Source organism: Staurois parvus, unplaced genomic scaffold (genome assembly GCF_062004578.1).
Source record: "Staurois parvus isolate SC_StPar_1 unplaced genomic scaffold, SC_StPar_1.0 ptg000444l, whole genome shotgun sequence".
NCBI lineage: Eukaryota > Metazoa > Chordata > Amphibia > Anura > Ranidae > Staurois > Staurois parvus.
This window is the reverse complement of record NW_028318240.1, coordinates 2079817-2106740: the sequence shown is the minus strand read 5'-3', so window position 1 is coordinate 2106740 and position 26924 is coordinate 2079817. Positions and strand designations below refer to the sequence as shown.

Sequence of the window (26924 nt, the reverse complement as noted above, 5' to 3'; positions counted from 1 at the left end):
AAGCAGTTGAGTATGCCCGTGCGAAAAGGGCTTAATTAGGCAAGAACACCTCATGTGTTCCTCTGATCTTGAATTGCTTTACTTACCCAAATGACACTTGACAAATTCCCTATAACCCAAAGAAATCATCTAAGTGATCTTCATACTAGTCTCACACAATCCTTCCTGCCACAAAAATATGTAGGGAATGTGTTCCTAGCAACAAATCTGCTTTCATACTACAGAAAAAAATGAAACTAGAAATCCAATGGGTTTCCACCAGGAACAGCACTATTTTGACTTTTGTAGTAAATGGGTCCCAATGACAAAAGTCCCCAAAGAAGACGGCTATGCTACATAACATTTTTATTGTCAAAATATTAAACAAAACAAAGACAAAATCCGACCATCAACATGTAAAATAATAAAAAAACAAAACATCGACATGTAAAATAATAATAATAAAAAAAAAATTAAACGCAGAAGTGCGTACATTGCAGCCTGGCATTCCCTGTGAGTGCGCAAACCGTAATAATTTCACATATGTCAAGGCTAGGTTTTGTAACTTGGATTTGCGAGCAACATTGAATCCATCTTGGCACCGATAAGGTGGCTACAATTTTGCATTACTAGTTAACCAATGACCTATGTGGGCAAAGAATGAGAAGACTATGTAGTAGGCCATATTGTGTAAACTAATGGTGCCAAGTCATGGCTTGTATTCTGAAGGACTGCCTGCACCAATAATAAAAAGATTCTCTGTCCAATAGGTTTTGGGGAAATGTTTAATGGGTGTTCCTTTCTGTATAGCGGTTGGTGAAGTGTTTGACCCCTATTCGAAAGAAATTTTTACTTTCCCTCTGGGATCCGTCATTGGTACATGCTCCTCAAGTGTTGGTAACATGCCTTGTGAGGGGCCCCCAACACATCAACTGAAGAAACAACGCAGGTTGTATCCTACCCCATAGATGTGAATACATTTATGTTGTTGTGAACTGCACTAGAGAAAAAAAAAAAGGCAGGAAAGTGCTGGTCCTTGAATGTGCCTTAAGGGCCCATAAAAAAAATATAACATAATATGGAACCAACTTTAACACGATAAACAGTGAGAAAACAAATTGCAGTCATTGGGTATCACTGGATTTCCTGACATGCCAGATTCGACCATCCAGCATCAAGACCTGTGAGGCACACAAATCCCACTGCAGCAGTCTTCCCGGGACCAAAGGCATGCTTCATGTCATTTGATTTCCTAAGGTGGACCCAACCATTGAGAGTAATGGCCCTCCTTGGTGCATATGCAGTTTTAAGGGTGGAAACAGGTTTGGCCTGGTGCATATGCCGGGCTGAGAGAGACAACAGGCCTGGCACATATACCAAGTTGAGGATGGAAAAAGACCTGGCCTGGTGCATATGCCAAGCTGAGGATGGAAAAAGGCCTGGCCTGATGCATATGCCAAGCTGAGGAAGAAAACAGGCCTGGTCTGCTGCATATGCCAAGCTGAGGATGGAAAAAGACCTGGCCTGGTGCATATGCCAAGCTGAGGATGGAAAAAGACCTGGCCTGGTGCATATGCCAAGCTGAGGATGGAAAAAGGCCTGGCCTGGTGCATATGCCAAGCTGAGGATAGAAAAAGGCCTGGCCTGATGCATATGCCAAGCTGAGGAAGAAAACAGGCCTGGTCTGGTGCATATGCCAAGCTGAGGATCGAAACAGGCCTGGCCTGGTGCATATGCCAAGCTGAGGATCAAAACAGGCCTGGCCTGGTGCACATGCCGGGCTGAGGAAGAAAACAGGCCTGGCCTGGTACATATACCAAGTTGAGGATGGAAAAAGACCTGGCCTGGTGCATATGCCAAGCTGAGGATCGAAACAGGTCTGGCCTGGTGCATATGCCAAGTTGAGGATCGAAACAGCTCTTGCTTGGAAAACCAAATTTAGAGACCGCCACCCAGTGCTAAGCAGCCTGGGGTGATAAGAACTCTGATACCTAAGGTCCGTACTCCAAATTTAACATCTCTTGAGAAGCAACCATTTCCTAACAACAACAGTTACTCTCATTACCTTAAACAACCTTGTAATGCCTAAAGGGCAGGCCAAAACTCCAAGGAGATTCATAGCCAGGGGGTTAGTGCATGTAGATGAAAACCTAACCAGGCTAAAATGAAAGGTATCTGCTGCGTTCCCAAAGTCCTTCACTTTTCCCATTGGTGTCCTAGGGACAAAAATGGGAGGAAATCTCCCCAAAAGTTTCACAGAAAAATAAAAGCAGTCAAATTTTTAACTGTCCCCTACTTTGTACAAAGGCTAGAGAGTTAGGCTCACAGATGACACGAACAATATTTGAGCCTAGCATTTCAGCCAATCACATCACTAGAACCCCCATGCCAACACTGACACCTGGGCCCTCACTACATTTCACTGGCCCTATAAAATAAGGTTCAAGGACACCTGTCCTTTTGTAGCAGACCATGTGCTACAGAGAAAGAAGAGAGGATCATACTTCCCTGGTTTATGTGACACTTGGTACTGAACGACCTACATAAATAAAACTTTAACGCAAGTGTACATTTTTACAAGCAGGAAAGCTGTTATTGCAGAAGCAGCTCTGAGGGAAATTTACTAAAACTGGAGCAGGCAGCATCTGGAGCAGCTGTGCATAGTAACCAATCAGCTTCTACCGTCAGCTTGTTCGGTTAAAGCGGAACTAAACCCTCCCACACTTTACAGCCAAAGAAGCTGCCATTTTAGCCTCCGTTTGATTTGCAGTTGCCATGGTGCTGCACATGTGATCAGTTATGACAGCAGCCATTTGATGGCTTGACAGTTTAGTTTAGAGTACAAGCAACTGTGAAAGTTATCATTCACGGCATGCCTTGAATGTACCAGTTTTGGGAAACTTAACTCGATGGTGCTTAGTTCCACTTTAAGCTTTGAAATTAAAATAGAGAAACTGATTGGTCGCCATACTTAACCGCTCTAGATTCGGCTTCTCCAGTTTTCATAAATTCCCCTTGTTGGGTCTCTTCTGCAATAAAAGCTTCTTAACCTTCCTGCTAGCAGGTCTCCAAAGATTGTACGGCTTAGTGTACAACTTCGGCATGCCTTGGTGCCGTGATACATTAACTGACATGCATGGGAGTTACTTCCTCCCAAGCAAGACAACCAAGATGGTCAAAGAAGCCAAACTCCAGAGAAGATGTCAGCGATGGTGAGGGAGCTCACATACCTCATATCCCTGGAGGAGAGGCAAGTATGGCAAACTTTAGTTCTGCCTTGTGGTCTGAACCTTTTGTGAACACGTTGACAAATTTAAGGGTTTAACCCCTTCACGCCAGCGCCTCCCGGCCCTTTAAGAGAGATTCAGAAATCGGGAGGCGGGGTTTAGGGTCATGTGACTGTCGTGACATGATCGGGAAAGGTCCCGATCGAAAGAGGAGATCGGGACCTTTTCGCGAGTACTGGACATGTGTGCTGGGAGCGCGTGCTCTCGGCACATGCCCTTTTTTAATAAAACGCAAATGTGCGGCCACTCGGAGTCTAGGCCCAGATACTGGGAGGCCACACATTTGCGTTCGGCCGTTGTGAAGAGGTTAAGAACTGGAAAAATTCAGGTCCAATTTTGTTTCAGTTCTGGACAGTAGGATGGGTTAGAACCTCTATTTTTGATGTCATCTGCTGTCCCGATTGGGGGGATTTCCCCGTCACTTCCCATCTTGGATGAGGGCTTTTTTTTGCTCCCAAAATAATCGTTTTGGTAAGTGAATGGTAAAAATTAAGTTTCTTTTCATTTCTTGTTACTTTAAACCTTCACATTGAAAAGATTGACAGTTCATAGAGGGAACACACACCAACAACAGAAAGATTTTGGATGCCAAACCTAAAACAACTGCAGTGCCAGCCTTCCTTAATTGCCACCTCTTCAGTCACATCTAGTACCTAAATGGTTCAAGCGCTGCATACGGTGTCACCTGTGCAAGCACCTATGAAGTAGAGGATTTAATCTTTGCTTTTCACCAACACAAAAATCTACATTTGGAGCCTAAAAGGCAGAACAAAATGAATGTAAAAACTGCACCATGTCATGTTCCCAGCAGCCTAGTTAAGTTAAAAAATATATATATTTATGGCAGTCCCACCTACAAGAAAGAAAATAGTAAGTTTTATGTCAGGATACCAAGTCATTTAAATGCAACACAAAGTTTAAAAAAAAAAAAAATAAAAAATTGCCCAGCACTCAGGTTTGCCCATAGCAAGTCACCGCTGGCACAGTCCTGTGGGGTCAGTATCTGGGAACAAGGAGCGAGGCTGCGAGCATCTAGTGTAATGCAAAGAGGTCCAATGAGGTGCGGTGGTCCAAAGGCTGATAGTCTGTTGCAGGTCACGTGATGGTTCTTGGAACTTCGTCTTCATCAGGGGGGCAGTCAATAAAGTCCGCCAGCATGGATTCAGCGTCACGAATTTCTTCCTCTTCCTCCTCCTCCTTGGGGGGCACAGAGAGAACAGTAGTAAGCAATTGGAACCCAGCAGATAAATACACAGCTTATGATCCAGCCACCCCCATCGTGCACTGATTGAATATCATATGGACTGCCAGGCCATTCAGAACTTGTGCAGTGTACCCGTTGCCCCGAACTTCAGCACTTGAAGAGGGCAGCATGGCTTGAAATGTAGCGCTTTATGATGCAAGGAATTTTGAATAAATGAAAGCTCCTGCCGTTGATGACCAAGTCGCCCTCCGACCCCTGCCCTTGATGACCACGTCGCCCTCCGACCCCTGCCCTTGATGACCACGTCGCCCTCCGACCCCTGCCGTTGATGACCACGTCGCCCTCCGACCCCTGCCGTTGATGACCACGTCGCCCTCCGACCCCTGCCGTTGATGACCACGTCGCCCTCCGACCCCTGCCGTTGATGACCACGTCGCCCTCCGACCCCTGCCGTTGATGACCACGTCGCCCTCCGACCCCTGCCGTTGATGACCACGTCGCCCTCCGACCCCTGCCGTTGATGACCACGTCGCCCTCCGACCCCTGCCGTTGATGACCACGTCGCCCTCCGACCCCTGCCGTTGATGACCACGTCGCCCTCCGACCCCTGCCGTTGATGACCACGTCGCCCTCCGACCCCTGCCGTTGATGACCACGTCGCCCTCCGACCCCTGCCGTTGATGACCACGTCGCCCTCCGACCCCTGCCGTTGATGACCACGTCGCCCTCCGACCCCTGCCGTTGATGACCACGTCGCCCTCCGACCCCTGCCGTTGATGACCACGTCGCCCTCCGACCCCTGCCGTTGATGACCACGTCGCCCTCCGACCCCTGCCGTTGATGACCACGTCGCCCTCCGACCCCTGCCGTTGATGACCACGTCACCCTCCGACCCCTGCCGTTGATGACCACGTCACCCTCTGACTCCTGCCGTTGATGACCAAGTCACCCTCTGACTCCTGCCGTTGATGACCAAGTCACCCTCTGACTCCTGCCGTTGATGACCATGTCACCCTCTCACTGGGGAGGAGGAAGCGGAGGTGCGGGGGCTTCTTTGGCAGCTGGTATCTGCAGAGCAGCATGAACCGAAAATGCAAAAGGTGGGGTGCTTGTTGCAGAATTGCCAAAAGGAATTTTGTATAAATGAAAGCCCCAGGTCATCACAGATGATTCTCACTAGTGCCTGTTCTTTTGCACTGTGGGATTCACACAAAAGGTGGACCCTAGCGACCAAAGTCAATCGGCCACATCACCTAAACTAAAAACACTGGCAAAGGTGCCTGCAAACACCTGTTGTACTTTAGCTTTGTACTTCGGCAGATCTTAGGACAAAGGCTGTATAAAGGCCACAATGTGTCAACATCCAGACTGAAGCGTACCCAAGATATGCTCATTCTGTGTATGTTTGCACAATTTTAACCACTTCAAGTCCGGACACTTACACCCCCTTCCTGTCCGGGCCAATTTTCACAATCACACTTTGAATGACAATTGCGCGGTCATGCAACACTGTACCCATATGAATTTTTTATCATTTTTTTGAGACAGATAAAGCTTTATTTTGGTGGTATTTATTCACCACTGGGATTTTTATTTTTGTTTTGCTATATAAATGAAAAAGTCCAAAAATTAAAAAAAAAAAAAAAAAAAAAAAAAAGTGTTTTGCTTATAAACTTTTGTAAATAAATAATCTTTCTTCATAAATCGTGGCCAAAATTTATTCCGTTATCTTTCTAGTAAAAAAAAAAAAAAGTAACCCGAATTAGTTTATAACCAAAAATTCTAATTTTTCTAAATTTTTTTTTTACATTTTTATATTTTTTTTTAGATTATTATTATGGGTTTTTTTTACATACCGTCACCCTAGCAGTAGTGTCACCATAGGGACACTGTACTACTTGTGGGGGGTTATGAAGATTTTTTGTTTTTTTACACCGATTGCTTTTACACTCAAAGGCTGTAAAAGCAATCATTTCTCCTCTCTGGCTGCATTCTTGCAACCATTGAGAAATACTGTGAGAGCTGTGATTGGTCACAGCTTGTCACATGGTACAAGGCTATTGTGACTAGTTTTGTACCATGTGACCTCTGTGATCATTCACAGATTTCACACGTAGTAAGCAATGATGTCAGAAGTGATATCTTGCTTACTACTCTTCGTGTGATCACTGATTGGCCAATCAGTGATCACATGATCGGGACCTCACACAGAGGGGTCCCGTACAACGATCAGTGTTCCACTGTGTCCGGAGGACACAGCAGGCTCCGGATCGCGGTGCTGCGCGCTCCCAGGGCTGGACGGGAAGTGGTTAATTTAGGAACTAAAAAGATCACCCTATCAACTACCACACAGGTAAATCTTACACCTTCTACATATGGGGTTTAGTATAAAGGAGCAATGTGTGCAGCAAGATTTTGCAAACATTCAGCAAACTCCATGCAACTTTACCTAAAAAGCAACTATTGTGGGGGCGTACAACATATCTTAAGCCCCAGTTCACATCAATGCGCGGGCCGCGTTTTGCGCAGGCATGAGAGCGCATTCATTTGAATTGACTCCCGTGCCCTGTGACACGCAGGAAAGAAGTCCCTGCACTTCTGAAAACGCAGCCCGCACGGCAACCTCAGTTCCCAGTACGGTTGCGTTTTCCAGTGTGGGCGGAGTGCCATTAGAACTAATGGCACCCACCCACGGGTCCGCATTTCTCTGTGCGGGTGGTGATCCGCGGATCCGCAGTGGCAACACCTGCACAGATGTGAACCTAGCCGAAAGGGAGTGCTGACTTCCACTATAAACAAGCTGCTGGCAGGCTACAACAGGCTTAGATCAATAATCAAGTAACGATGAAGCCTGCTAGCAGCATGTATAAATTGACAGTCAGGCATTCCTATTGAGATTTGTGTTTAACCACTTCCTGTCCGGACACTTATAACCCCTTCCTATCCAGGGCAAGTTTCAGCTTTCAGCGCTATCACACTTTGAATGACAATTGCACGGTCATGCAACACTGTACCCATATGAATTTTTTACCATTTTTTTGAGACAGATAAAGCTTTATTTTGGTGGTATTTATTCACCACTGGGATTTTTATTTTTTTTACTATGTAAATGAAAAAGTCCAATAATTTTGAAAAAAAGTGTTTTTTTAAATAAAATTTTGCAAATAAATATTTCATCATAAATCTTGGCCAAAATTTATTCGGTAATTTTTTTAGTAATAACCAAAAATTATAATTTTTAAACTTTTTTTAATTTTAATTTTATTTTTTTATATTATTATTTTTTTACATACTGTCACCCTAGCAGTACAGTGTCACCATGGGGGTGATGATTTTTTTTTTTTTTTACACGGATTGCTTTTACACCCATATAGGATGTAAAAGCAATCATTCCTCCTCCTCTCTGTCTGCATTTTTGCAGTCATTGAGAAGTACTGAGTGAGCTGTGATTGGTCACAGCTTGTCACATGGTACAAGGCTGTTGTGAATAGCCTTGTACCATGTGACCTCTGTGATCATTCACAGATTTCACACGTAGTAAGCAATGATGTCACAAGTGACATCTTGCTTACTACTTTGCATGTGATCACTGATTTGCCAATCAGTGATCACATGATCGGGACCTCGTACAGAGGTCCCGTCCAATGATCGGTGTTTCACTGTGTCTGGAGGACACAGAGGGCACCGGATCGCGGTGCTGCACGCTCCCAGGGAGCGCGCACAGCTAGAAAAGGCGGGTGCCGTTTATGAATGGCAACCCGCCCCTGGACTGCCACCGCCCTGCCGTTTATAAACAGCAGGCGGACGGCAAGTGGTTAACCTCCCCTAACTAGAGATGCACAGAACTGCCTGTAGCTGGCTAGAATCAAATGCTTTGTGAATGCCTGCCGTGCACACTGCTCTTACTCATGCTGTAGCTGTGTATACAAGGGCCTTACCCCCAAGTGCCACCTCACCTGTAAATGACTAAGCAACCCCACTATCCATCATATAACAAAGCGGGCATTTCTACTTGAAGTATGACAAATTGAAGACTAATTGATGCTGCGCTATCTCAAGGTGATAAATAAAATCCTGTAATGTTAATACCCCAGACAGTATACAAACTTATTAAATATACATAAACCAAAAATTATTGAATAGAATGCACATGAAAACATCCAAATTGTGGATAATAGTGAATACCACCCAAACGTACACCTAGGTACACCACTAGTTTGGGTGGTATTCACTATTATCCACAATCTGGATGTTTTCATGTGCATTCTATTCAATAATTTTTGGTTTATGTACATTTATTTACAGGTTTGTACACTGTCTGGGGTATTAATATCACAGGAGTTTATTTATCACCTAGAGATAGCGCAGCACCAATTAGTCTTCAATTTGTCATTTTCCATCGGGTATATGGTAAGGTACTAGCAGCTTTTTAGTATAAACTAATAGGGGACCTAGAGCGCGGGAGGACCATACAGATATAATCTACTTGAAGTATGGCCACCCAGTCATTTCACTAACCACAAAATGACTGGGAAAATGACACTGTAACCTTTTTAAGAATCTATAAATCTATAAAGAACTAAAGCAGGTCCTTCTGTATATGCAAATACAGCTGATCTTTCATATTCACTCACCTTTGTATCCTCTCCCATCTCCTCCTCTTCTTCCACAATCACCTTCGCCTTCCTCTCCTCGTGCAGTTCTTTCACAGGTTCATCCTCCAGCTCTTCAATAACAGGTGGCTCTGAGTCAGGCACATCGTCGTCATCATCATCATCATCTTCTGGATCAACCATTTCCTCCTCTTGACAGGGTTCAGGGTCTGTACGTGGTGGAGGTGGGGGAGTTAGTACAGGAGGTGGAGGAGGGCTAGATGTCACTTCTGTTTCTGTGTTTCCATCCTGATCATCATCCTCTGTGTTCTCTCGATCTTCGCTCTCTACCACCATGAGAAGGTCCGTGTCTCCACCATCGTCTTCCTGTACAGGGGACAAACGGGGCGGGCCCTCTTCCTGTTCTGGTTCTTGCTGAATGACCGGTTTAGTGTCCTCTACTACCGGCTCTATATCAGGTACAGCTTCTGGGCCATCTTCCACGCGTACAGCCTCTACATCTTGGACTGCTTCTACATCTTCAATAGGTTCAACATCCTGTATGGCTTCTACGTCCTGTATGGCTTCTACATCTTGTATAGATTCCACTGCTGTACCTAGTTGTATATCATCATGCATTAAGCCCTCTTCATCTTCTTCCTCCTCTTCCTCTTCTCCATCCAGATCCTCCTCTTCCTCATCCTCTTCTGACATACCTTCCTCATCCTCAAAGTCGTCTTCTTCCTCATCATCATCTAGACCTTCCAGATCGTCGTCGTCGTCTTCTTCATAATATTCATCTTCATCCTCATCATACATCTCTTCATCTTCTTCCTCCTCTTCCTCATCAGTGCTGTTGATGTTGATGACCATGTCGCCCTCTGACTGGGGTGGTGGAGGAGGAAGAGGAGGAGGAGGGGGAGGAAGGGAAGGTGCGGGTGCTTCAGTGGCGACTGGCATCTGCGGAGCAGCAGGAATTGAGCATGCAAGAGGTGGTGGTGCTTGTTGCGGAAGTGCTGTTGTGTTCGGTGATGGGGCATTGTGTGTGGTGGGAACCTCCGCTGTCTCTTCAGCAGGGGGCTTGGCGGAAGGTGGGGAAGGTTCAGATTTCATCGCTGGTTTCTGGAGGAAGCCTTTAGGTACTATTACGACGCTGTCGTCTGAATCACTCTCTAAAGAAATCTCCACATCTGAAGCTTCTTCTTTCTCATAGTGAACAAAGACTGGCCGCGGAGTCTTTCCCAAAGTCTCTGGAGGGGACTGCACTGCTGAGGCAGCTGGGGGCTCTATGGGCTGTGGAGGAACTGGGGTTCTGACTGGAAGGTGATTGGCTGGAGGTGGGACTGGGAATGTAAGTGGACGAGCTGGAACAGGAAGTCGCTGGGTGGGTATCTCAGACTGTAGAGGTGGACGAGGTCCGTGCTGTGGAAGGGGGCGCTGAAGGGTGGGAACACGGGGGTGAATGATGACCCGGCAAATGGCAAGGGCTTCTGCACAGAACATGGACACCTGTAACGAACATATGAGAAACCTCAAGTTATAATATGGAAAGCAAACATTCCTGCACTGAAAGCATATAGTTACATAGTTAGTCTGGCTGAAAAAAGACAAAAGTCCATCCAGTTCAACCACAGAAAAAAAAAAAAAAAAAAAAAAAAAAAAAGTTATCCGTCACCCACAGTTGATCCAGAGGAAGGCAAAAAAAAAATAAATATAAATAAACTCATTTTTTATTAACCACTTCAACCCCGGGCACTTTTACCCCCTTCCTGCCCAGGTCAATTTTTAGCTTTCAGCGCTGTCGCACTTTGAATGATACTGTACCCAAACAAAATATTAAATCGCTTTTGTCCCACAAATAGGGCTTCTTTTGGCGGTATTTAATCACCACTGAGCTTTTTATTTTTTGCTAAATAAACAAGACTGTAAATTTAAAAAAAAACGAAAACAAAACAAAAAAAAATAAAAACAAAAACAAAACAAAATAAATAAAAACAAAACAAAAAAAATAACACAAATAAATAAACAAAAAAAAATAAACAAAAAGACATGTTTTTCTTTGTTTTTGTTATAAAATTTTGCAAATAAATAACTAATCATAAATTTAGGCCAAAATGTATTCTTCCGCATACAAATCAGCCCAAATCAGTGTATATTATTTAGTCTGTAGGAAAGTTAGTCTACAAACAAATGTAGATCTTTAAATTGATCAATCCTGGTGTACTGACAGCAACTCATTTCTTGAGGTCCAAAATGTCAGGACAGTACAGATATCCCCCAAATGACCCCTTTTTTGAAAGAAGACAGTCCAAGGTATTTAGTAAGAGGAATGGCGAGCGGTTTGAAGTTGTAATTTTTTTGTCAACATTTTTTTTTTAAATTTGGAATTGAAAAAAAAAAAAAATCCCTTTTCTTTTTATCTAACATACTGTCACCAGTGCAGTACAGCGTCATCACATAACTGGTGTGGCAGCGATCAGAGGAACCGACTGGTGACAGTATGAAAAAAAAATTATATAACTTTACTTTTTTTTAAACTCGCTGCGACCAGAGCAGTATGATGTTACCACAGTAATCTTGTACTACTCTAAGGAAGTGATAAGGATTTTTTTTTTTTTTTTTTTACACAAATTATGAATGCTTATAGCAGTGAATTTCGCTGCTATAAGCAATCATTTTACTGAATGAATTTGATTTTTTTGTTGTGACAAGCTGTAATCACATGGTACAGATTGGCTATAACTGTACCATGTGATCACTGTGACCATTCACAGCTGACAACACAAATGTCATGACATGAAAGGAAGCCATTCATTGTTTACAATTGTCATGTGATCTGTTGTGACTGGTCACAGCAATCACATGGTACCAGCACCGTCTATGGACACAGCCAGTGACGTTCTAGGAGGACATCATATGATGTCCACCCAGAATGATAAAAGTCCTCCCGAATGTCAAACTGCTATACGCTGGGCAGGATGTGGTTAAGACTAAAATAAAATAACTAATAAAGACTAAATAAAATATTTTAGTTGTTCAATTTGGTGCTGTGGCTGTGGCACTTCTAATACAGGCTGCTCCAATCATTCACACCCATATTGTGGCGCAGGAGATTATCTTTTCTAATTTAGGATGTGGTTAAGGGCAGCTCCAACACCACAGCTCATTTCCATCCAAATTCTGTACTATCTGTACATTTACTGTATATATTTACCAAGAAGTTTATACAGTATTTCACATACTGGCTGCACAGCATATACAAGCATATGACAACACTTTCAGATTATTTGGCCTCTGCACTCTTGCTTGGCATCTGGACTACTACTGATGGCTGCCAAGGATCTACCCTTCTGTCCAGCAGTTTAGACTAGGTACTCCTCTGCAAACTTGATTTAAAAAGTTTCATTCAAACTATAAATATTTAGAAAAATTACTCCGAATAAAGTAAAATGTTTTAATGAGTTTTGGAACAAAAGGCATTCTTAACGTATTTTCTTTTTTTTTTTTGAACTTACATTTGTATATTTATATCTAATTTATGTCATTTTCTTTATTTTATTTATAAATAAGTTAGATTACATTTTAATGTCTAATTTTGTTTTCAGCTTACAGCCAGCAGGTTCCACACGCAAAGCAGGTACAGCAAGTATGTCCAGACCTGGACAGCACAGAGATTAAATCACATCCTGCAGAGACACTCAGAGGAGCACCCTCCCCCCTTTACTCTTGGCAAAGTGAACTATCTGGACTTGCATACAGGCTGCCAAGGAGAACATCAATGTACAAAATTTTTTAACAACATGATCCCTTTTTTCTTTCCAGCAAGTCTCCAACACTGTCCTACCTGAAGGCTCTCCTCTGTTATACCCCCTCTAAAGATCCTGACAGCACAGTGCAGAGGTGCAGGCAGACGAGGGCTTGGAGTCAAGATCAGGGACAGAAGCAGCCGATAAAGTTGCTTGCGGCAGTCACTGCTGATGTATGGGCCAACCCACTGATCGGAGCCTTGCTGTAGACGCAGCAGTAAGGGGATGGAGAACTCTTGAAGGCGCTGGGGAGAGAGACACAGATCTGATTACCTTGAATTGGCAATGGAACAAGCAAAAAAAAAAAAAAATTAAAAAAAACTGAACTGTCAACCTGTGCTTTGTCTTGAAATAATCCCATTAGTCTATACAGTTGTGCTCAAAAGTTTGCACCACCTGGCAGAAATTGTGAAATTTTGGCATTGATATTGAAAATATGACTGATCATGCCAAAAAATGCTCATTTATTGAAGGATGATGATCATATGAAGCCATTTATTATCATAGAGTTGTTTGGCTCCTTTTTAAATCAAAATGATAACAGAAATCACCCAAATGGCCCGGATCAGAAGTCTCCGCTCCCTGGATTAGAAGTCTCCACCCCCTGGATCAAAAGTTTCCCTCCCCTGGAATGTTTGCCCTTGCTACAGACACACAAGGTGACACACACGGGTTACAATGCCAATTAGAGGTTAATGTCCCACATCTGTGGCTTTTTAAATTGCAATTAGTGTCAGTGTATAAATAGTCAATGAGTTTGTTAGCTCTTACGTGGAGGCACTGACTAGGCTAGATACTGAGCCATGGGGAGCAGAAAAGAACTGTCAAAGAAGGAGGACTGTTTTGTTTAATAACAGTTCTCCTCCCTGTCAGCTCTGGCACACTGCTCTGGATGACTGCACAGCACAGCCATCCAGAGCAGTGTGATTACAGTGAAGCGCACAGACGCCGCCCCCTATTAAAACACTCCCTGCACATAGTTAACCCTTTGATCGCCCCTCATGTTAACCCCTTTGCCCAGTGCCATTAGTACAGAGTCAGCGTGGTTTTTTTTTTTTTTTTTTTAGCACTGATCACAGTATTGGTATCACTAGGGATGTCAGTGACACCAAGCCAGTTCCCCCCAGTGTCAGAATGTCTGCCGCAGTCCCACTATAAGTCGCTGATCACTGCCATTACTAGTAAAAATAAGACAACAAAAAAAATCCCAGTATATATACCGCCATTTGTAAATGCTATAACTTTCACATAAACCAATTAATTTACACGTATTGGGATTTTTTTTTTTCAGCAAAAATACATGGTGCAGAATACATTTTGGTGTAAATTTATGATGAAATTCGATTTTTTTAATTTGTTTACTGGACATGTTTAATGGCAAAAAGTAAAAAAAATATAGTTTTTTTTCACAATATTGTCTGTCTTTTTTTTTTATAGCGCAAAAAATAAAACCGCACAGGCGATCAAATTCCACCGAAAGAAAGCTCAATTCCTGGGGAAAAAAGGATGTACATTTCATTTGGGTGCAGCGTTGCAGGACTGCGCAAATGTCAGTTAGCAATGCAGCGCTGTAATGAAAAAAATTGGCTGGTCAGGAAGTGGGGGGGGGATCCTCTGGAGGGCAAGTGGTTAAAGTTGAGATCCACCCAGATGGCTCTCAGCAAACCACTGAGAGCCTGAGCCAGCCCCTCCCACCCCCTCCACAGCCTGGCGCTCCAGTGAACAATGTAGGGGCAGAGCAGGGAGCAGTGACTGACAGTCACTGTCTCTCTGCTCACTGAAGACCAAAAGCTGAGCGATCAGTGGTCTTTGAACGCTCAGTTCTCAGAGCCAGTATGGGACAGATGCAGCATCGGACCAATACTGCATTCACCTAGGTATGTATGTTTGGTCTTTTTCTTAAACCCATACTTCTCTTTTGAGGTAAAATGGCTTAGGGTTGGGGTTTCAGTACATGAGTTTTGATTGCTTGCATCTGAAGTATGCCAGCAGCAGTTGCGTCCCGAGGCAGGTGTGCACCGCACTGGGTGACACCAGACCCGTTCCACGAAAAGGTAAGTAGTACAGCGAATCGACGATCCTCACAGGATGGATCGGATCTGAAGATTGGGGAGCATAATGGATCGGAGTCCGATCCACTCTGCTCAATCCGCAGATCCGATCCATTCTGCGGGGATCGTCAGGGGGTGTCACCAAGTGTTATCGCACCGGGTGACACCAACCCTAGGGACACCCTTGCCAGCAGACTCCTATTTGCCATGTTTCTCTAAATGCAGCAGGTCCTATTGGAGTTGCATTTACTAGGCAGGTCAAAAGCAGCCTTTTGTGTTTGAAAGCTTACGTTTGAGCTGCACGGTATTCGAATGAATGAGCAAATGTGTTTTACAGCAAAATCCATGTACACAAGCCCTAATCTGGCAGGGAACAAGAAAACATAATCCCAATAACAGCAGAGTTAGAAAACTTCTCATGCAGCACACGTTAATCACTCACCCGATGTGTATCATCCTTTATCAGTGACCCACCATATAGAACAATGGAGCAAAGGCCTGGAAAAGAAAATGCAGATTATCAAATATTAGTGTGCAACACAGACAAGTATTTTTGCATTTATCCCTTCCTCAGGGCTATACAGAGTTAGCAGTAAGCAAGGTTACACCTCCTCCTGCAGTGTGACGCTAAAAGGAGCTATGAGTCTGTGCTCCTCCTGCGGGTGACACAGAAGGAGACTGAGTCTGTGCTCCTCCTGCATGGCTGACACAGACAGAAGGGAGCCATGAGTCTGTCGCTCTTCCTGCAGAGCGAGACAGACAGAAGAGTGCTATCATTCTGTCCATAATTCTGCAGAGAAACATGGTGACAATAGTAGAATATATAGTCCATAGGACACAGTTTGGAAGCATCTAGTACGTACCCCTCAAGGCCGCTATACACAGCTCTGTGTTTGCGGTAGTTTCTTTCTTCCTGTGACTCTGGAAATCTCCATTTGTCATATCTGAAACTTTCTGCTTCTTTGCTCCAAGCTGCACAAATCCTGATATCTGGGCAGGAGAACAGAGAATGGATGAAGACAGGGCTGATATCTGGGCAGGAGAACAGAGAATGGATGAGGACAGGGCTGATATCTGGGCAGGAGAACAGAGAATGGATGAGGACAGGGCTGATATCTGGGCAGGAGAACAGAGAATGGATGAGGACAGGGCTGATATCTGGGCAGGAGAACAGAGAATGGATGAGGACAGGGCTGATATCTGGGCAGGAGAACAGAGAATGGATGAGGACAGGGCTGATATCTGGGCAGGAGAACAGAGAATGGATGAAGACAGAGCTGATATCTGGGCAGGAGAACAGAGAATGGATGAAGACAGAGCTGATATCTGGGCAGGAGAACAGAGAATGGATGAGGACAGGGCTGATATCTGGGCAGGAGAACAGAGAATGGATGAGGACAGGGCTGATATCTGGGCAGGAGAACAGAGAATGGATGAGGACAGGGCTGATATCTGGGCAGGAGAACAGAGAATGGATGAGGACAGGGCTGATATCTGGGCAGGAGAACAGAGAATGGATGAGGACAGGGCTGATATCTGGGCAGGAGAACAGAGAATGGATGAGGACAGATCTGATATCTGGGCAGGAGAACAGAAAATGGATGAAGACAGAGCTGATATCTGGGCAGGAGAACAGAGAATGGATGAGGACAGATCTGATATCTGGGCAGAAGAACAGAGAATGGATGAAGACAGAGCAATGGTGAAGGATGTATACAAAGGGCTGGTGGGTCCACTTACCTTCACATTGTCTGTGGGTGGATTGATATCAGTTAGAATATGGGCCAGTAAGACGTCAGAGTGATGGGACATCCCTTGCAAAATCCCAGAAGAAACCCCACACATGGTTACCCATCGTTCCAGCACGCGGTACACCGCTCCACGGAGGGCACTACATCAGAGAGATTCATTACATATAACTGTCACACAGGACACATTAGGGAATCAAATCTATACCGTGTAGCCAAGCTCTAACTCCATATTCATCTGCTCCACAGATATATACACTCACCGGCCAGGATATTAGGTACTAGTGCCAAGAAAATCTCCCCCACACTATTAAACCACCACCAGCCTGAACGGTTGATACAAGGCAGGATGGATCCATGCTTTCATGTTGTTGATGCCAAATTTTGACCCGACCATCTGAATGTCAAAAGCAACCAGTCTGCCCATTGACATCAACAAGGCATTTTCATCCACACAACTGCCGCTTCCTGGATATTTTCTCTTTTTTGGACCATACTCTGTAAACCCTAGAGATCGTTGTGTGTGAAAATCCCAGTAGATCAGCAGTTTTTGAAATGCTCCGACCAGCCCGTCTGGCACCAACAACCATGCCACGTTCAAAGTCACTTAAATCCCCTTTCTTCCCCATTTTGATACTCTGAACTTCAGCAAGTTGTCTTCACCACGTCTAGATGCCTCAATTCAATGGGTTGCTGCCATGTGATTGGCTGATTAGCAATTTGTGTTACCAAGCAATTGAACAGGTGTAACTAATAATGTGGTCGGTGAGTGTATCACACAACTATACACACAAAATTTTCTTTCAAGTTGCCAAACAAATTTGCAGTTTCATACGAATTAGAACTCTTCCAATGGTCTACTCTGTACCTTTAACCTCCCTAGCGGTCTGATTATGTCCATATTTCTGTGCTCAAAGCGGTAAATTTTTTTGCATGGAAATATGTTGTTTTTTTTTATTGTAGGCCTGTAATTCTTAGGAATAACTCACTGAAATCTGAGAGTACAAGAGTCTAGTAAACATCCCGGGTATGATAAAATTTGAAACACGAAATCATAAATTATAAAAAATAATATAATAAATGTAATTCAATAATGTAATCAAACCAAAAACACGGAAATGTGAAATAGAGCGCCAAGTTCGCACATCGCTGAGCAAAGTCGCAGAATCGTTTTCAGTGTCTGATGATGAATTTCCCCCACGAATCATTATCACTCAATTCTGCAAGTGGTTCTGATTTACTATCGCTGTTCTCTAGCCGGTCTAAAACCGCTTTTGACCTAAAGGGACGCTTTTTGGACGCCATGGACGTTTCTCAGTTTACAGGCAGAAAGAATAGTAATAATGCAGGCAGGGCGCCGGACAAAGCACTCGGGACAACATGTATGTGAAATGGTTTGATACAGGAATGTAATACTATCAGATTTTAGTGTACTGAGTGAATGACACATTAAAATTTCCCGCCAGTTCCGTCCCCCGTACGTCCCGACATCACAGGGAACGGAACCCGGAAGACAGATGCCGGCATCGGCCGGAGGACATTACAGGGGACACTGCAGGGGGGACATCGCGGGAGCGCAGGACAAGATAAGTGCTGGAGGGATCCCGGAGCAGCACTGCAGGGTATTCCTGAGTGTAGCTCGGGGTTACCGCTTGTGGTGCTGAAACTTTACCCCGAGCTACACTCGGGAATACCGCCAGGGGGGTTAAAGGCTCAGTTCACCTTCTAGACCAGGTTTCATGTTACAACCATATTTCGGGTGTAACATGAAGCATGGTCAAATACGTCATTCCCAAAAAACCCAAACCGTCCCAACCCCCCGCCCCACCTATTCCTAGATCACAGGGTGCATCTTTCAGCTAAATTCTGCGACAGTTTGAATGTAACACTGCCCCGCCCACAAAGCTGTGTCATCCAGGTCCACCTTTTGTAAAAAGTAGTAAACACAGCAAAACTGATCTAATGATCAATGTGATGTAACTAATTTTTATGGACACATTGCCGTGCTGGAGGAAGTGCAGCTTGGACTACAGAGCTGAGGTAAGGGGAGAGGCATCTCCAGCGTGCTCTGCATAGTCCTTCTGCAGTGACAGGGTCATGTACTAAAGCTTTAAAAAAAAAAAAAAAAAAAATCTGTTCAAAGTGTTTTTAAGTGTTTACAAAGACAGTTTCTTAAAGAACGCTATCCAATTATTTAAAGCAGAATTCCGGGTAAATGTTTTCCTTGCCTGTGCAGTGGGGCTGTGCTTGCCCTGCATGGGTTTACTGCTGGTTTTGTTCTAGGGAAGAGGATAGTGAAAATATACATATCTGAACCGCTGATCCTCCCCTGCACAGTCCCTTTGGCTTCTGCCCCGCACCATAGTCCAGCGGTCTTGTAAATGGACTGTTTCTGACGTCAGCACACTCAATAGACAGGAACAGTCCACCGCTGGGGGAGCACGTTTTTCCGAAGAATCAGCGGGTCAGGTATGAGCTTTGTCCTCAACCCTATAAAAAATGAGCAGCTAATCCATGCAGTGAGGTCACAGCCCCACCGCAGGTAAAATACAATTTTGACCTTAATTCTACTTTAAAAGGATAAGTTCACCTTTTAAAAAAAAAATAAAAAATTAAATGCACATCTTTTTTGCAGGTAAAACAACGTGCTTTTTTTTTTTTAATTAGCAGCCCAAAAAGCAATGCACCCATGATCAGCAGATTGTGGGTGCTAGGCAGGGCTCTTGTAGACTCTGTGCAAGCTGTGTGTTTGTACCGCATACTAGTAGTTACACAATGACAGGAACTTTCAATGGACTACCACAGATCTCAAAAGCTGCAGCAATAACATGTTACACCCTGAACATGGGTGTAATATGTACCATGTTAGAAAAGGTGAACTTATCCTTTAAAGCGTGGAGCTCCACCCAAAAGGGAAAGTTCCACAATAAGCCCTTGCCCCCCGCTCTCCATTAAGGACTGACACCTTTGGAAAGCAGGGGGGTGGGAGGAGAGCAGGTACCCGAGTTTGACAGGTACCCGCTACCATTTCTAGTCCGATTGCCTAGGCTATGGGTAGGCAACCTGCGGCTCTCTAGCTGTTGTGGAACTACATTTCCCATGAGGCATTGCAACAGTACAAAGCTATGACTTGCAGAGGCATGATGGAACTTGTAGTCCTGCAACAGTTGGAGAGCCGCAGGTTGCCTACCCCTGGCCTAGGCGATCGGAAACAGGTGTCCTCCCTCCCTCCCTTCCTGTAGTGTTTTGGGACACGTGACAGGTCCCAGAAGACTACAGGACCATTCATGAAGCGCAGTGCTACTCGCACATGCGCAGTGGGCACCCGGCTGTGAAGTCGCAAGCTATCACAGCCGGGTGTCCACACTGAAGATGCCAGCGCCTGGAATACAGGACAGCCGGTGAAACGGGCTGCGGAGGACACACCACGGGACCGAGGGACAGGTAAGTGGCTGTTTTTTAAAAGTCAGCAGCTACAGTTTTTGTAGCTGCTGACTTTTATTTTCTTGACAGGTCAGTGGAACTCCGCTTTAAGTACAGGAAAGAAAATTATGTTATAAGCAGGGGCGGACTGACAACTCATGGGGCCCCTGGGCAATAGGGAATCATGGGGCCCCTGTGTCCTTGCCCACTCTCAAAGCACACCCAAAACAGGGGCATTTCATGGGGCCCCCTACTGACCCCGGGCCCTCGAGTACTCAAGTGGTCAGTCCGCCCCTGGTTATAAGCAACATGTTCTTCATTTCAGACAGGGCTACATTATTTTAGTTTAAAATCCGAAGAGTACTGGAACCCTCCAGTGCAGCTATTATGTACACAGGCTCCATTACCAACCTGTAGGGTCTCTCTTGCCCGGGTGGTATTCCTCCTGCCCCTCGGACAGCTGCCCAGGAACTGAGAAGTTGTGGGAATAACCTGCAAATCACTGTACAGAATGGCAGAAGACGTGGTCCACATCTATCAACAATATATAGAAAGAAGAGTCAAGACAACAGAACGAAATATAGACAGAAAATGTTAGGCAGACTACACCCTTCCCTTGAATTGTATTGGAAAGTTCATCCAGGATACAGTGCAACGATTTACACATCTTCCAAGCCAGTTGGGAAAGCTCTGTGATAGTTTTTACATATTAAAACGTTTATTTCTTGAACTACTGTTTTATGGTGACAAAAAAAAAAAGAGAACCGACATTACTGAGCCCCTTCTAAATATGCTAGACACTGGTTTTAATATTTCCAGGCCCACCAGCCCAGAAAAAGTGTTCACATCGGAGGAGCCAGAATATTGGCAGACGTTTTACCTTTGTACTTGGGTTTTGCGTGGGTGACACAGGGTATTGAAAAAGGAGGATCAGCTTGACAATCAGGGAATTAGCATTTGCAGAAGGAGCATTCAGATTTCATAACCTCTCAGGAATGGTTTCCTTTAACCACTTCATGTCCGGACACTTTTACCCCCCTTCCAGTCCAGGCCAATTTTCAGCACCATCACACTTTGAATGACAATTGAGCGGTCATGCAACACTGTACCCATATGAATTTTTTAGCATTTTTTTGAGACAGATACAACTTTATTTTGGTGGTATTTATTCACCACTGGGAATTTTATTTTTTTTGCTATATAAATGAAAAAGTCTAAATTTTTTTTTAAAAAAAGTGTTTTTCTTATAAAAATTTTGCAAATAAACAATCTTTCTTCATAAATCTTGGCCACAATTTATTCAGTTGTCTTTTTAGTAAAAAAAAAATATAACCCAAATCAGTTTATAACCAAAAATTATAATTGTTCAAAAAAATCGTTTACATTTTTATTTTATATTATTATTTATGGTTTTTTTTTAACATACTGTCACCCTAGCTGTACAGTGTCACCATGGTGACACTGTACTACTTGTGGGGGGTGATGAAGATTCTGTTTTAACACTGATTGCTTTTACACCCATAAAGGCTGTAAAAGCAATCATTTCTCCTTCTGTCTGGCTGAATTCTTGCAGCCATTGAGAAATACTGAGAGCTGTGATTGGTCACAGCTTGTCACATGGTAGAAGGCTATTGTAAATAGCCCTGTACCATGTGACCTCTGTGATCATTCACAGATTTCACAAGTAGTGAGCAATGATGTCAGGAAGTGACATCTTGCTTACTACTATTCATGTGATCACTGATTGGCCAATCAGCAATCACATGAATCAGGACATCACACAGAGGTCCCGTATGGCGATCGGTGTTCCACTATGGACACAGCGGGCATCAGATCGCGGTGCCGCGCACTCCCAGGGAACATGCGTAGCCTGTAAATGCGGGCACCACTTAGAAACAGCAACCCGCTCCTGCACTGCTCCCGTCTGGCCGTTTATGTACATGGGCCGGACGGGAAGAGGTTAAAGCAAACAGGTTCTCTAACAGCTGGTCCCCCAGCAGCACACAGTCACCAGTACTATGCTCCTCTGTCAGTCTATACAACAACTGGAAGAAAGGAAAGCAAGTCCTGTATAAGTTTCAGCTGCCACTTACAGAGAGATGACTTTCTCCTTGCCCATGTGTGACAGCACAGAAACTAAGGGGCGGGAGTGACATGCCCCTCCATACTTAGAAGTCCCAGGTCCTTTAATAATTCCCGAGGGCTCAGTGGAGCATTAAGAAGAGTGAAGGAAAGGTGTAGGCTGCTGGAGGACCACAGGGGCAAGGAACAAAATGCATAGAGGTGAATTTCCTAAGACCGAAGCAGACAAAATCTGGAGCAGCTGTGCATGGCAACCAATCATTTTTCACTTTCAAAGCTTAAAGTGGCGCTCCACCCAAACGTGGAAGTTCCACTTTAATGACTCGTCCCCTGCTTGGGGAGCAGGGGGGGATATGGGGTCCTTGGGAGAAGCGAAAACCTGATTTTGACAGGTACCCACTCCCACTTTCGCTTTGACCGCCTAGGTGTTCAGAAGCAGAAATTCTCCTCCCTCCCCGCAGCTTCTGGGACATGTGACAGGTCCCAGAAGACTGCGGGACCATTCACAATGCGCAGCGCTACTTGCACATGCGCAGTGGGCACCCGGCTGTGAAGCAACAAGCCATTAGAGCCGGGTGCCCACACTGAAGATGCTGGGGACAGAGGACTGCCAATGAACCCCAGCTGGGGTGAGGACACCGCTGGATCGTGGGACAGGTGAGTGCCTGTTTTTTTTTTTTTTTTTTTTTTAAAAACAGCCAGTTTTTTTTTTTAGCTGCTGATTTGTATTTTTTTTTTTTTTTTAACAGGAGGCTAGAGCTTCGCTAAAATCTCTGCATCAACCGTCCAGCAATGCAGCAGTTTCATCCTTCACTGGCCACTGTCATCTTCTCCCAGGTGCAGGATTTTTGGCCTCGATTGGCCGGTGGGGATGATATCAATCACTCGTGTATTGCACATGTGAATTAGTAATTCCAGCACACGCCAAGCTGCACATGCATAGCTCAGTGTGCATTCAATGGAAATTGCAAGCAGGCAAGTGCCTATTATTGCAGAAGAGACATGTCTCTATAGAGCTGCCTGCCCGCAGTTTCCTCCAAGTTTAGTTCCACTTTCACTGAATAAGCGGCTTGCGGTGAGCAGCTGCTCCAGATTTTTTTTCTCCAGTTCTAGTAAATTCCCACATTGTGCAAATTATGTTTCAGGCACTGGAAAAAAAAAACAGCAAGAGAGGGAAAATCTCCCAATGGAGATATTGGCTCCACTGCCAACTGTCTGCTCAACCAAATTTCCTTTCACTGTTGTGTCTAAAGGACAAGAAGTGAAGAGAAATCTCCCAAATGGGATACAAACACATTCAGAGGGGCAGACGGTTCTCTGGATTATCATTGCCGGAATCTTTTCCAATCTTGAGCAGGAATGTTATGCATTACAATTGGTGAAAAGACCTGGAAGGTACTAAATGCTGCCATCTCCAAATGAAACAGTTCATGTAGAACTCAATGATTTGGTTTTTCCGCTTCCCCACCTTCCTGTTTTAACAAAAAACAAACAAAAAAACAATTCCAGGCTGTACATACCCTCTCCAGTGCCAGCGGTCCTGTCAGAACACTCCTGTCATTCTGCCCATTACTTGTGAGCTTAATACCCTCCCTGGTGGGTGCGTCATCATGCAGGCTGAGCTCACAGTACTTCAGGACTGAGGGCCGTATCACACCATTCCCACATCTGAATCGCATAGGAATGCACTGTGTGTTCCTGTGCAACTCCCATGTGGTTCTGTGCAGTGCGATTTGAGCCCATTCATTTTTAACCACTTCAAGTCCAGACACTTTCACCCCCTTCCTGTCCAGGCCAATTTTCAGCTTTCAGCGCTATCACACTTTGAATGACAATTGCGCGGTCATGCAACACTGTACCCATATGAAATGTTTATCATTTTTTGGAGACAGATAAAGCTTTATTTTGGTGGTATTTATTCACCGCTGGGATTTTTATTTTTTTTTGCAATGTTAATGTCCAAAAATGTTGAAAACAAAATAACCCAAATTAGTTTATAACCAAAAATGATAATTTTTAAACACTTTTTTACATTTTTATTTTTTTATATTATTTATGTGTTGTTTTTTTTTTTTTTTTTACATACTGTCACCCTAGCAGTACACTGTCACCATGGTGACACTGTATTACTTGTGGGGGGTGATGAAGATTTTTTTTTTTTTACACTGATTACTTTTACACCCATAAAGACTGTAAAAGCAATCATTTCTCCTTCTCTCTGCATTCTTGCAGCCATTGAGAACTACTGTGTGAACTGTGATTGGTCACAGCTTGTTGTGAATAGCCTTGTACCATGTGACCTCTGTGATCATTCACAGATTTCACACGTAGTAAGCAATGATGTCAGAAGTACTCTGCATGGGATCATTGCTTGGCCAATCAGTGATCACGGGGCAGAGAGGTCCCGTACGACGATCGGTGTTCCACTGTGTCCGGAGGACACAGCTGGCACCGGATCGCGGTGCTGCGTGCTCCCACAGAGCGCGAACAAGCAGGGGGTCGTTTATAAATGGCCACCTGACCCTGCACTGCCACCGTCCTGCCGTATATATATACAACGGCCGGACGGGAGGTGGTTAATGGGCTGAAATCGCACCGCACCAAAAGTAGTGCATGTACAACTTTTTAAAGTGCACTGCAATCAGATCGCCTAGTACAAAACAGCCATGCAATCTGGTGCAGGCAAGTGTGGGCAAGCACACTACATTTGAGGTGTCATTAACTTTTTATTGACACCTACTGCAGATCCCAAATGGGATGCGTTTTGCATGTGGATTGAAACGCACAGCACATTCCCATGTTATTCAGATACAGGCATGGTGTGAACCAGAACAGAGGGCGCTCATATGTCACTGCAACATCACCACACAGTCCAAGAAAAAAAAAAACCCACCCCCCCTCCCTGACCGCCATCACGGAAAAAGAGGAAGCTTCCCTGGCAAAGGCAGCTGAAGTAGCAATCACCATAGGTGGTGTTCTGCTTTGACACAACTCCCAAAAACAAGCCGGTTCTCCTGTCACTCTATGAAAGCAAAAGTCAGATTCTCACGCTAGGATTGTGGCCTCCAGGATGTCCAGAGCACTCAGATGGACCCGAGGTAGAACAAGTAGCTTTATGGCTTCTTCTCCCTGCCAGCTCTGCGAAGAGACAGAGAGAGAGAAGTATCAGCCAAACGTCTGAGGTAAGTATGGAAGAACAGACCAAAGACAGCTGGAGCTCCATTCACAGCATAGTATCTACTGCTTTACGATCCACGGGAAAATACCTCTTAGCGTTTCTCAAAACTTTTTACGCAATTCACTAAAAAACACTCATAAAATAAGGCATGTGTTATTTCATCAAAATTTGCAGCAATTATCTCATGAAACCAATTGGTACTTTATAGCATGACATCCTATCCAGTGGGATGGATACAGCGTAGAGGAATTAGAACACCTTGCAGTTTTTATTGCAGTCTGTGCCTGTTAGAGAGATTCACCCGCTATTTCTACGGTTTCTCCTTCCAAAGCGAAAGGGAGAGAAAATCCCCATATGTTGGGTTGACATCTGAACACTAACAGAGGGAAAATTTCTCCAATTGGAAACAGATGGCAAAAACAAACACTGATGGGGGTTCTAACCCTCCATTACTAACCCTCCATTTTTTTTTTTAAACTTTTGCCTATAGTTACACTTTTTTACTGTGATATTTGGTGAATTCATTGCTATATCTTTGGACAGGTCTGTTTTGTCTTGCTAGAGAATAGCCATTGGAGAGATTTACTTAAACTGGAGCCCAGAGAATCTGGTGCAGCTGTTCATAGTAACCAATCAGCTTCTAAATACATATGAGGCTTTGACAAGAACACCTAGTAGCTTATTGGTTACTACACACAGCTGTGCCAGATTCTCTGTATATTGTTTATTTATTTCAGGTACTTATATAGCGTCATCAATTTACGCAGCACTTTACATATATATTGTACATTCACATCAGTCCCTGACCCTCAAGGGGTGTACAATCTAAGGTCCCTAACTCACATTCATACATACACATACTAGGGACAATTTAGACAGGAGCCAATTAACCTACCAGCATGTCTTTGGAGTGTGGGAGGAAACCAGAGTACCCGGAGGAAACCCACTCAATATATCTCCAAAGGCATTTGGGAAAAATTTAAAGTATCCCCACTACATATGGCATACAGTACGTTCTAACAAGGGATTAGACCATTGTGATATGCATGCACATTGCATTACCCACATGGAAGAAAAATATATTTGAAATGCTACAATTTGGGCCATATTCAATAAATATATATCTATCTATAGAGAGAGAGAGGAAAAGAGAGAGAATGAGAATATATATAGATAAATAGATATATACTGCATGTTGAAATGCGGTTTTTATATATTAAAAAATATACTTTTTAAATATATTGTTCAGATTTTTTTTAACATATAAAAAAGTAACTTTAACATATATTTGTATGTATGTATGTATATAAATATATATATAAAAATACACACACAATGTTGAAATGTATTTTTGTTACAAAATATATGAAAAATATTTTTAAAAATACATTTCAAATATACTGTATGTCTTTAGCAATAAAAATCTACATTTTTGGAATGCATTTACAAATATATGTAAAAATATATGTTAAAATTATTTTTTTTATATGTTAACCCCTTCACGCCTAAGGGTAAAACAAATCTAAATGCCTAAGCACAATTTTGCAACGTTGACATGTGTTAATAAAACCGTC

The 26924-nt window shown here is 43.8% G+C and overlaps 1 protein-coding gene across 1 annotated transcript in view; it reads right to left on the bottom strand.

Annotated features, from left to right (window-relative positions):
- Positions 1-328: 328 nt before the first annotated feature.
- Positions 329-26924, bottom strand: part of PELP1 (proline, glutamate and leucine rich protein 1) — a 60722-nt gene continuing 34126 nt past the window's right edge. Inside the window, exons 10-17 of the mRNA XM_089688014.1 lie at positions 25222-25310; positions 20502-20624; positions 16660-16810; positions 15783-15909; positions 15362-15417; positions 12907-13113; positions 9105-10571; positions 329-4463 (exon numbers count right to left, since the gene is read on the bottom strand). Of these exons, the coding sequence (XP_089544140.1) occupies positions 4362-4463; positions 9105-10571; positions 12907-13113; positions 15362-15417; positions 15783-15909; positions 16660-16810; positions 20502-20624; positions 25222-25310 (2322 nt within the window). The 3' untranslated portion in view covers positions 329-4361. The remainder of the gene's footprint in view (positions 4464-9104; positions 10572-12906; positions 13114-15361; positions 15418-15782; positions 15910-16659; positions 16811-20501; positions 20625-25221; positions 25311-26924) is intronic.